This window comes from Bombyx mandarina, chromosome 21, assembly GCF_030267445.1.
Source record: "Bombyx mandarina strain Sakado chromosome 21, ASM3026744v2".
In the NCBI taxonomy this organism is placed as follows: Eukaryota; Metazoa; Arthropoda; class Insecta; order Lepidoptera; family Bombycidae; genus Bombyx; species Bombyx mandarina.
The window spans coordinates 5332184-5343589 of NC_143227.1; the positions used below are offsets into that span (position 1 = coordinate 5332184).

The 11406-nt window shown below is 36.3% G+C and overlaps 2 protein-coding genes across 2 annotated transcripts; both read left to right on the top strand.

Moving 5' to 3' along the window:
- The first annotated feature begins 820 nt into the window (after positions 1 to 820).
- Positions 821 to 4602, top strand: LOC114253087 (phospholipase A1 member A). The gene is made up of 6 exons (XM_028187849.2): positions 821 to 942; positions 1524 to 1707; positions 2291 to 2439; positions 2876 to 3121; positions 3423 to 3759; positions 4425 to 4602. Exons 2-6 carry the CDS (start codon positions 1547 to 1549, stop codon positions 4468 to 4470), a joined length of 939 nt encoding a protein of 312 aa, XP_028043650.2. The 5' UTR covers positions 821 to 942; positions 1524 to 1546; the 3' UTR covers positions 4471 to 4602.
- Positions 4603 to 5370: 768 nt separating this feature from the next.
- On the top strand, positions 5371 to 10726 carry LOC114253088 (pancreatic triacylglycerol lipase). The gene is made up of 6 exons (XM_089736260.1): positions 5371 to 5441; positions 6057 to 6228; positions 7223 to 7371; positions 8788 to 9033; positions 9152 to 9494; positions 10574 to 10726. The coding sequence occupies exons 1-6, from the start codon at positions 5405 to 5407 to the stop codon at positions 10617 to 10619; spliced, it is 993 nt and encodes a 330-aa protein (XP_089592386.1). The 5' UTR covers positions 5371 to 5404; the 3' UTR covers positions 10620 to 10726.
- The last annotated feature ends 680 nt before the right edge of the window (positions 10727 to 11406 follow it).

Genomic DNA, 11406 nt, shown 5'->3' on the forward strand with positions numbered 1-11406 from the left:
CACAAGTTCAACTCGTGCGCCATTCGTTGTATGAAAAATTTGATTATGAAAAGGAATTTGTCTTTAGCTAGATTCTTTGAAATATTCTGATCGTATTTAGATTGTTTTTTTACGCATTAATTGTGTATGGGCAATGCCTCAAACTGTCCCTAAAAAAATTATTTTTATTAGTAATTTTGCAATAATAATCCATACACATTTCAAATAATTTGCTGTCTAATATTATGTTAGCTCACAATGGTCCTCATCAAAAGCTTCAAGGTCATCCAAAGAGAAATAGAAAAGGCTATGATCAGATTTTCCCTGCGAGATAAAAAAAAAGGAATGGGTAGATTCGCAGAAGAACCATGATAATCGACAAAGCCCAAAGATTACGAGGTTGAAATAGCAGTGGGAAGGGCACATTGCACGTAAAACACATGCCCACTGGCGAGTTCTCGAGTGTCGACCGCGTACTGGAAACTCATGAACCTCTTCCGACGTAGCATTGATAGGCCTTCCACAAGGTAGATCAACGGGAAACCACACACACGGGCACTTGGCAAAGCTTGAGCTTGGACATAAGTCCAGCACTAGACGCCTATAGTTGAAAGACAGCATTTCATGAATAATTATTGGATGTCAGATATGTTTTATTACATAACACTAAGTTCATGCACAGCCCAGTAGCGAGTTAAAGATAACGAATGCATATTTCATAACTTTAGATTAAGGAAAATAATTTTCACATAATAACAAAATTATCAGCACCCAAAAATATCGCCGAATATCTAAATACTGCTTATTGTTTCCAAAATTATTTTTCATTCACAAATGATAATGCTTATCATACCGTTATTTTGAATAAATACTGAATATTTATTCAATCAGTCTGAGTATATTCCGAAATCCAATTGAACGTGTAGCATGAAAATTTTGTAGTCGTTTTACTGGCTAGCGCAGGTATGTGAATATCATGGAATTTAAGATTTTTTTGCTATGACAGGCAAGTGACCATACGTATCGCTTGATGGTACACGGTTACCTAAACCCATGAATGCCCAATATCAGAGAAATAGCTGAACCGATATTTATATATTTAGAATAATAACTGAACCTCTTTTTAAGAATGACATATCGTAGCGTTAAGCAAATACCTCCTCGGTATTTACAGAATACGATATGGTACGTGGCAAAAAAGATTTCTGGAAACAGAATGTAAATAGAGCGCTCTAGTTCCAGGTAACTCTGGTCCGCTGGCACGTGGTATGTAGTCAGCAGCATAATTTCGAAAAAAAAAAACATTTAAACTAGAATATAATTCTAAGATTTAGATTCATTACATGTATTAGACATTTTATTTAATGAGTCATCGTTTGAACAAATAAATTTATTTATATGGAATTTCTAACTTTTAAAATTGAAGACACTAAATTACATCAATGGCAGCCAAACAAGATGAACAAAGCCGGTGACAATTACTGCAGTTAAAACTTCGACAGAAAAGTTTAAAAAAACTATCTAACTATCTTTTATTCTTCAAGCCTATCTTGCTGCTGCGGTGCCTATGCAGGAAGAACCGTTACAGAGAGGCGAGTATCCACGTTATATGGATATCCCTGATGATGAAGGCAATCTTCACAAAGTAGATCTTGAAGCCGAACCTGACTACGACCTTCTGGATAAAGTAAACAGGAATAATGCGAATCAATATTTTCTTTTTACAAGGTAGTTATGAAATTGTGTACGTTAATCATGTATTTCGTTTTCCAAGATATTGCTACTGTGTACATAGTCAATGACCCATCTAATGAGTGATTAACCCTAGCTCATTAGCTTTCCCTTACTTTGACTTCGCACTAGGATATGAATTCTGGACATTCTTTCTAATTACTCACATGAAACCGCGTTTGAAAATACTTTGATACTTAAACATGAAGTCCAAACTTCTGGTTGCTAAAGTAAAGACTGTGATTATTAGTTAGATTAGTTAGCATGTGTATCATCACATCAACAGTATTGCACTTTGTAAATTAAGCCGCGTTGACTTTTATTACTCTTAACTATAGAGGAGCCCTCATCATTGGACCAAGCAAGTTTAATTTTTTTTTTCATTCTTTTTTTCTTTCTTTTGTTTTGTAATTTGGTTTTGTTTTGTTTTCTTTAAGAACTTAATTTAAAATCTATGTACGACAGTTATCTTTAAATGTGATTATTCTAGAACAATTAGGTTTAAGAGATTAAATGATATGAATAAAGACTGAATAACATAATATGAATTTTTTTTATAACATAATATGGTTTTTTTAAGGCGCAACGCACGCGTCAGCCAAACTTTGGTAATGAATAATGCCAACTCAATCACTAACTCGAACTTCAACGCCAACAATCCTACTGTTGTGATTGTTCACGGCTGGCTCAGCACACGAAATACCGAGCCCAATCCTACTATTAGGAATGGTAATTATAATCCATATTAATAAAAATAAAATAAAAATGGCGATCATTCGTATGGGCATCACTCGAGAACAACAGGTGGAACGATTTGGATATTTTTATAATATCGGGAAAAGCGAAAAATTGTCATAACTGCAATAAACCTAAATTAAATTTTAATGAAACAAGTAGTTCTGATATACTACTATAACATTATGTCTAGCGCGGTTAACTTCCTACTTCTTCAAGCGATCTACTTCCTCAATACCACCCCATACAATATTTGAAATGAGATTAATCACCTTGTAGGTCGACGGTATCATATGATTTGGGTAAACTTCTTCTTGCAACTCCTATTAGTTCCCTACAACACGAAAAAAAATCCCTGAATTGATTAAAATAACATAAAGTTTGCTTCTAACAGTTTTAGCTGATCCCGTTTTTTTGTTTATATTCACAGCATTCCTGAACAAAGCTGACGTGAACATAATTTCTGTCGACTGGAGCTATCTTTCTCAGTCAGACTATGCCACCGCAGTAAGAGGGGTACCGGGCGTCGGCCGAGGAGTTGGGCAGTTCTTAGCCTTTCTTAACCGAGCTACTGGCGCTGCTTTCTCCAATATGCATTTAGCTGGTTTCAGTTTAGGTGCTCATGTCGTTGGAAACGCAGGTCGTGAAATAGGTGGAAGGGCTGCTCGCATCACAGGTACCTTTTTCTCCTTCGTTTGCATCAGAATATTTATTTCAATTAAAATAAAGAAAAAACTAAAGCCATTTTTTACTGGTCTTAGGACCGCACGGGTAGGTACCACCGCCCTGCCTATTTCTACCGTGAAGCGGTATGCGTTTCGGTTTGAAGGGTGGGGCAGCCGTTGTATCTCAAGGTGGGTGGCGCATTTACGTTGTAGATGTCTATGGGCTCCAGTGACCACTTAATACCAGGTGGGCAGTGAGCTCGCCTACCCATCTAAGCAATAAAAAAAAAAAAATTGTTTGCTTGATTTCAGGGCTGGATCCCGCCGGACCTCTATGGAATACCAACTCGAACCGTCTTAGGCCAGGAGACGGAGTTTACGTTGAGGCTATTCACACCGACGGTAGCACCAGTGGTCTTGGAATTGGATCTGCTATTGCTCGTACTGATTTCTTCCCCAATGGCGGCAACTCACAGCCCGGCTGCTCCACTAGCCTGTGTAACCACAATCGAGCTTGGGAATTATTTGCTGCTACGGTTACATACAACCACTTGGTCGGCACTCAATGCAACAATATGGCACAAGTTACGGCTAACACTTGCCGTGGAGGACGCCTTAACATGGGCAATGACAATTTAAGGAAAACTGGGTGAGTACAAAATTCCAATTTCATAAATGGAAATATGTATTTTTATTCACGACCCGCCCTCGCTTCGCTTCGGTAACATTAAATTTTATTATTGATAGCTGAATCCCGCGATGCTACCCGCGGTTATTGTCGTACCGCGGTTGACGCTGCGGGGCAAAGCTAGTCTAAAAAAAGTAGCCTAAGTTATTCCTTATATAATTAGCTACCTATCAGTCAAAGTCCCGTCAAAATCGGTCCAGCCGTTCCAGAGATTAGCCGGAAGAAATAGACAGACAAAAATTGTAAAAATGTTATTTTGGTGTATGTACAGTATATATATTCATATGCATGTATGTAGTAAAAAGCGGCTATTTCAATATTACAAACAGACACTCCAATTTTATTTATATGTATAGAGTAGCTGACCCGACAGACTTCGTAGTGCCTCAATCGATATATTTAAAAAGACCTAAACTTTTGTATAAAATAAACTTAAAACAAACAAAAGGAATCCGTCCGACAGCGGATTTTTATTTAATTCCGAGCAGTTTCATATTTATCTACCTTTTAAACCTTCTCTGGACTTCCATAAATAATTCTGTTCTCGAGTTTTAGCAACAATTCATTTTTAATTATATTTATTACGATAAATATCACAATTTAACAAATTTTCATGATTGTTTCAGATCCGGCATATACCGACTTAACACTGCTAGAAGATACCCATACTAAAATCATCGACCGACTTAAGAATCACAGGACCATCAAGAAAATGAATTATTCCGCCACAAAGAATCACTCAATTATTCTCATCTCCAAATAATTTCAACTGAACTCAACTGATAATAAAAAAATTAAACTAAATTTGCTCTTTAATTATTCCTTCAACTTACATGTGAATTGTGGATTTACTGACTGAAATCACAGAAAAATATTACAATAAATAATTAATTACAATATTTAAATTAAATCTAAATACATAATATTCTCTATGTACGTCTCTATATATGTATATTTAAATAATAATTATATGCAAATATGTGTTATAGTATTGGTATCATCATAATAAATATAACAATAATAAAATTACATGATATTGAATAAACACTTCGCCGGCTTATTGCTATCCTTGAAATAGTATTGTTCTAACTGTGATACATATTGATGGCTGTAATCTACAGTAGAAATCTCCAAATTTGTATGCAAGCGTGTATTTATGGTTTTTTTTTTGGATTAGTCATGTACATTTTTGTATATTGTATTAAAACCGATTCTAATTTGAAAGTTAAAAGTCATTGTTCTGTTATATTGTCGACATGATAATTACATATATACTTTACACCCATCTTCTTATTATACAATACAGCAGCTTAGCAACTCAGCATAAAATTAGTAATAATAGAGAACAATTAGTGATATCATGCGTCTGTGTGGTAACAAATTTGTAATATGACACATTTCAGATATAATTATCAAATTAAATCATATATCAAAACAATCTCCGTAACAATCTTGGTACTAAGTAGAAAATATGGAAAATATTATACTAAATCACAAAAAATTAACAAGATTAGATTAAATTGTATCGCGAATTTCGAAGATAGTCGCCAAATAAATACCTGGTGCTATTAAGTCAAAACTGAATTGACCTCAGATAGCATACGTTATGCGTAGCCCTTTGGCTTTCCTGTTGATAGTTGCGGGTATGTTATTTTAATATTTAATTTATTTTCACTGTAATTAGGTTCACGAGATAACAGATATTGGGAAAATTTGGTACTAGCCATTACGAGTATATCCGGATCATGATCACGGCTACTATTTAAAACAATATAATTTCAAATAAAAAACGGGAGATAATTTGATGAAAATTATTAGAGAAATAAGAGACATTAAAAATATATATATAAAAAAGATTATGTAATCAAAGTTTTAAAATATTTTTTTCCAAATAATATTTTTAATTTATTTCTACATCTGTTTTTGCTTGAATAATTAAAGTTTATATACAAATATATGTAGATACATCATTACTACAGAATAAGTAGTAAAATAACAAGGGAATCTGCTCTGATACGTTCTTGATAATAAAATATTGACTTTGTTTAAATCCTTCACATAGTGAGTTCCAAGTCAAGACAACATTGGCTCGCTAAGCTGATGCTCATCCCAAAGACTGAATTGGTTCGCTGAGCCAAGATAGATAGTTAATGAATTGTTCCGCGCGTCTTGTGTCTCGGCTTACTTGTTGTTGTTACTCGTAGTTGCTGTGAAAGTTACAGTTACGAAATTTACAAGTCATGTGGGCATTGTTACAGTTGCCTCTGCGGTGCCCGTACCGCAGGAGGAGGCGAAATACTCCCGTTACATTCAGTTCCCGGACGGAGACGGTATACTACAAAATGTCGATCTCGAAACCAAACCCAACATGCAACTGCTCAGCGAAATTGAGAGAAATCCTGCTAATAACATCTACTTATTGTACACAAGGTGTGTTCATTATAATGATCATGCTTATTGCCATGATTAGGTAAAACGACCCAAGTCAGTCGAAAGGCATTCGGATGTAATTCTTTGGCTTTATTCTAATACTGCTTGAAATTTTAAATGAGAATGAAATTAGTGTAATTTAGAACAGTAGCTAGTTGAGTGTCAACGACTGTAATGACAGATAGAATTTGCATTGTTCCGTTCTCTGCATTTCTTGTAACTCAGAGGAGCCTTTGTCAGGATTATCCCGTCTGAAAAATACCAGAACCATTTAAAATTTGTTATTATTAGTCTTAATTCAGGATACTCTATTCTATTTCTTGATAAACAAGACATCTTCGTTTTTAATTAGTTTTAATTTTTATGGTTTAATCTCGGGTTTATTATTTTCATTTAATTGATTCCCAAGTTTAAAATCCTCTTCAGTTTTCGTAATTACGGAAGATTTACGAATATTACTACACGGCATTTCGGATCCTCCCGATCCATTAACGGTGCTTTTAGGTACCTCAAGCACTGGTCACCGTCCTCGCCGAACCCGTCGCTTGCGAAGAAGGGCTCGACGAGTAAGACCCATAGACATAGCCCACTGAATTTCTCGCCGGATCTTCTCAGTGGGTCGCGTTTCCGATCCGGTGGTAGATTCTGCGAAGCACGGCTCTTACTAGGGTTAATGTTAGCAACGGTGTCAGATTTGAGCCCCGTGAGCTCACATACTTGTTAGGGTTACGCTGAAATTGCCACTCAAGGCCATCAGCTTAGGTAGAAAAAAAAGGCTATTACATTGTTTTCTTGGCGTTTTTCATGATGTTACTAAAATTCTTTGACACTAGAAGTTGATGCTGCTATTCAAATTATTATTGAAATATGGACTAGATCTCCCTTCTATTAACAAGAACGGTATGACTATCCTTAAAAACGAAACCTTTGAAACAATCGTGAAGCTTGCCACTCGTCTAATAACTAATAAAAAATTATCATTTGCCATTTTTAGACGTAATCCAACTTCTCCGCAAACCTTGGTAATGAACAATGCAAACTCAATTACTTCATCTAACTTTAACCGTAACGTACCAACCGTGGTCGTCGCTCACGGATGGCTAAGCAACCAGAAAACTGAATTGAACGGTGTCCTTCGTGACGGTAAGTTGGGAGTACATGATTAATATTATTGAAATCAAAAGGCCTCGTAAAGAATTTGATGAAATAATTGAACCTGACCTTATTTGGAAAAATAAGCTAGTTTTTCATGAATATTGAGAAGAGATGAATAGCCTTTCTTTTTTTGTCAGCATTGGTTTAATTTGTGTGAACTAAGTGAATATCAACTTCTTCTTCTTCTTATCCTTATCTGACCACGAGAGCAGTACAAGCCAAGTAAAATCAAACTTCATTATTTAACTTAGAGTTTTTTTTTGTTTCAATTGATTATCATAATTTAAGAAAGTACTTATGCGCTCTAAAATCAAAATCAGTTCTATACAACCAATCAGGTTTTAACTTATTTTATTTGATTATGTTCGCATACAATGAAAAATTTGGTCACGTATCGCATTACAATATAAGTACGTAATACGTAATTGTATTTTGCAAAACTCCTTAACGTTATCGAAGTTGGTTTTATCTAATTATGATTAAAAATCAATGCCAATTTACGTCAACAAAATAATCAACATATTTTCGAACGAAATAATTATGTATATGACTAGCCGTACTCGCCCGCTTCGCTGGGCATTTAAAATTAACATTATTATTTATTGTCATTATTATTAGGGAGTCCAACACTCATATAAATATTAGCCTATCCATTAAGTACATGTATTTTCTACATGGATACCCAGTTTCAAGTCAATCGGATGCATGTTTCAATAGTTATAACGAAACATCCGTAAAAACCACTGTAGATTTATATATTAGTATAGATTGTATAGGTATAATTATAACTAATAATAAATATGTAATAATTATGTCATAGCGACGTGAATTGGTGTTATGTGGCGAAAATATCGATTACTATGTTAACACTAGAACTCTTAACTCTAGAAAGTAAAATTACACAACTAACGGCCATCTTACTCCAACAACCATTTGTATGAGTTCTTCAAAATAATAGACATACCGGTGGTGCTAGTGTCAACGAATATGGAATTACAACATCTATCTACCCCTATCAATAATGAAAAATTCAAATTACACTACAACAAAAAATATTTAAAAGACCTTAATTTGAAATGAGTATTAATAATTTGACCAGCCGCTTTATGTTAGATCCAAAAAAGGTATACTTCAGTTGTAACTTAAATTGCTTTATATTTTTTTAAGCGTTTAGATGGGTGAACGAACTCACGACCTGGTGTTAAGTGGTTACCGGAGCCCATACATATCTACAACGTATAAAGCCGCCCACCTTGAGACAAGAGTTCTAAGGTCTCAGTTTTAACAGTACTACAGCTGCCCTACCTTCAAATCGAAACGCATTACTGCTTCACTGCAGAAATAGGCAGGGTGGTGGTACATTACATATTTAAAAAAAAAACGGTTTTCCATTTTTAATTCCAGTATATCTAAGGAAAAGTAACGTGAATGTCATCATATTGGACTGGCGGAGGCTGGCAATCAGCGATTATGTAACTGCTGTAAGAGGCGTTCCTGCTGTTGGCAGGGGTTTGGGACAGTTCTTGGATTTTGTTAATCGTATTACTGGCGCTCCTTTCAATTCTATGCACCTGATTGGATTCAGCTTGGGAGCTCACTTAGTCGGAAATGCTGGAAAGGAGCTAAGAGGGCGCGTTGCACGTGTCACTGGTATGAATTTCATTACAATTAACAATTAATTAAAATACCAACAGCTTCGATATATGAGTAATATGAAGAGCTTTTTGTCGTGTGCATAATGTAATGGCCTCTTATAAATCTTTAATAGGTTTAGATCCAGCTGGTCCACTGTGGAACAGAAATTCTGATCGTATAGCACCTACTGATGGTGTCTACGTGGAAGCTATCCATACTGACGGTGGTTATACAATCGGTGGTCTCGGCATTGGTGTCGCTGTTGCAAATGCTGACTTCTTCCCCAATGGCGGTATTTCACAACCCGGATGCGTGCTCAACTTCTGCAACCACAATCGTGCATGGGAATACTTCTCTGCAACGGTTTCCTATAATCATTTAGTTGGAAATCAATGCGAGAACACCAATCAGATCTCTTCAAATAATTGCCGCGGTAGACGGTTCCATATGGGCAATGATGACTTGAGGAAATTCGGGTGAGATATAAATTATTTGTTATGTTTTTCATGATGTTTTCGTAGTTTGAGTGATGGTCGGTAGTAGATGCCAGTACCCATCCACACATAGAGACATGAAGTCGATCTCTCCATTATTATATAACTGGTGTCTCGCTCTTCAAACTAGAGAGCATTTTTCGTTTGCGAGTAAGCAGTTCAAATTTCTATATGTCACTGCCGAGCCGGGGGCCCGAAAAGAGCTTTAGCCCGCTTCCGACCCCTGTGGCAAACATCTGCCCCCCAATTAAGGTTACGGTGCGACCTGATTGGGGGAGGCTGCGCAATCCGCTACCAACGCTCTCACGAGTTACATAACAACAGTTTTACTAAACTTAAGCAATCCGGCTAAGTTGACGTTGTTTCGCGTTCTGACGCGACAAGCTAGGTCTGGTCCAGCGGGGTATTTCGCAACACCAGCGGCATCGCCTGGGGTGGCTTGACTTTGGCTGCTATACCGGTACGCTTGGCCCCCGGCTCGGAAAAATGTTACTCTATGTGCTCTGAGGAATGATTTGAGATGATCCTATCATCTCGTTTTCACATGCTACCTGGATCCACTGCATTCATCCACAGTGCGTTTCCAGAGATATTTTTGCCACGCACCGTCCAGCTTTAGAATGAGCTCCCCTCCACGCTGTTTCTGGAGCGCTATGACATGTCCTTCTTCAAACAAGGCTTATGGAGAGTATTTAATGGTAGGCAACGGCTTGGCTCTGCTCCTGGCATTACTGAAGTCCATGGGCAACTGCAACTACTTACTACCAGGTGGACTGTATACTCGTCTGCCTACAAGGACAATAAAAAAATATAAAAAAGCTCTATCGGGTGGATCATATGTTCTTTTTTATAACTAACGATGTTTATACATTTAGCCCTAAATGTGTTTTTTTTAAATTATCAAACGTTTGTTGAGGATAAGCGACATGGTGACACCAAACTGTGCAGGCTCCAATTACTACCAATTACTAATTTTAGCCTACATGACTGACAGAATCCTACTCCAAAGCTCGCCACAATATGTTCATTATTTAAAAATATTTTTTTTTATTTTATTACAGAACCGGCTTATACCGAGTGAACACAGGCAGAAGCTATCCATATTAAGCTTTTGTGTACTTAAATACAATATGTAATAATTTTAAGCAATATACATACAAAATGTACTTCTATAAATGTTACCGGCTGATATTAAAATGTTACTCAAAAATATACTAACCTCTATTTATTTAATTTTAAACTATTAAACTCATACTCCAAAAAAAATTACCCTAATTTTTTGCGTTTTAATTAATTAATTAATAGTACTATTTTTCTAAATTGGGAATCTTGTGTGATTCATGGTGTTTTTGGCACATTTTTCTGTTCCTCTAGCCCTTATAACATAAGATCCCTTATAAGATAAGATATGCATTTTTAAAATACTACATATTATGTATATGACGGATAACCTGGTTCCATGGTGTTTTTAAAATGATGACGTCAACGCTGCTGACGCCATTCTCTTCATCATTATCATTGCCTTCCATAGTAACAGTAATTATTTTTAATAAATTTTTTATTGCTTCTATGGGTGGACGAGCTCACGGCCCACCTGGTGTTAAGTGGTTCCTGGAGCCCATAGACATTTACAACGCAAATGCGCCACCCACCTTGAGATATAAGTTCTAAGGTCTCAGTATAGTTACAACGGCTGCCCCACCCTTCAACCCGAAACGCATTACTGCTTCACGGCAGAAATAGTCGGGGTGGTGGTACCTACCTGTGCGGAATCACATGGGTTCCTACAACCAGTAATTACGCAAATTATAATTTTGCGGGTTTGATTTTTATTACACGATGTTATTCCTTCACCGTGGAAGCCGATCGTGAACATTTTGTTAAGTACATATTT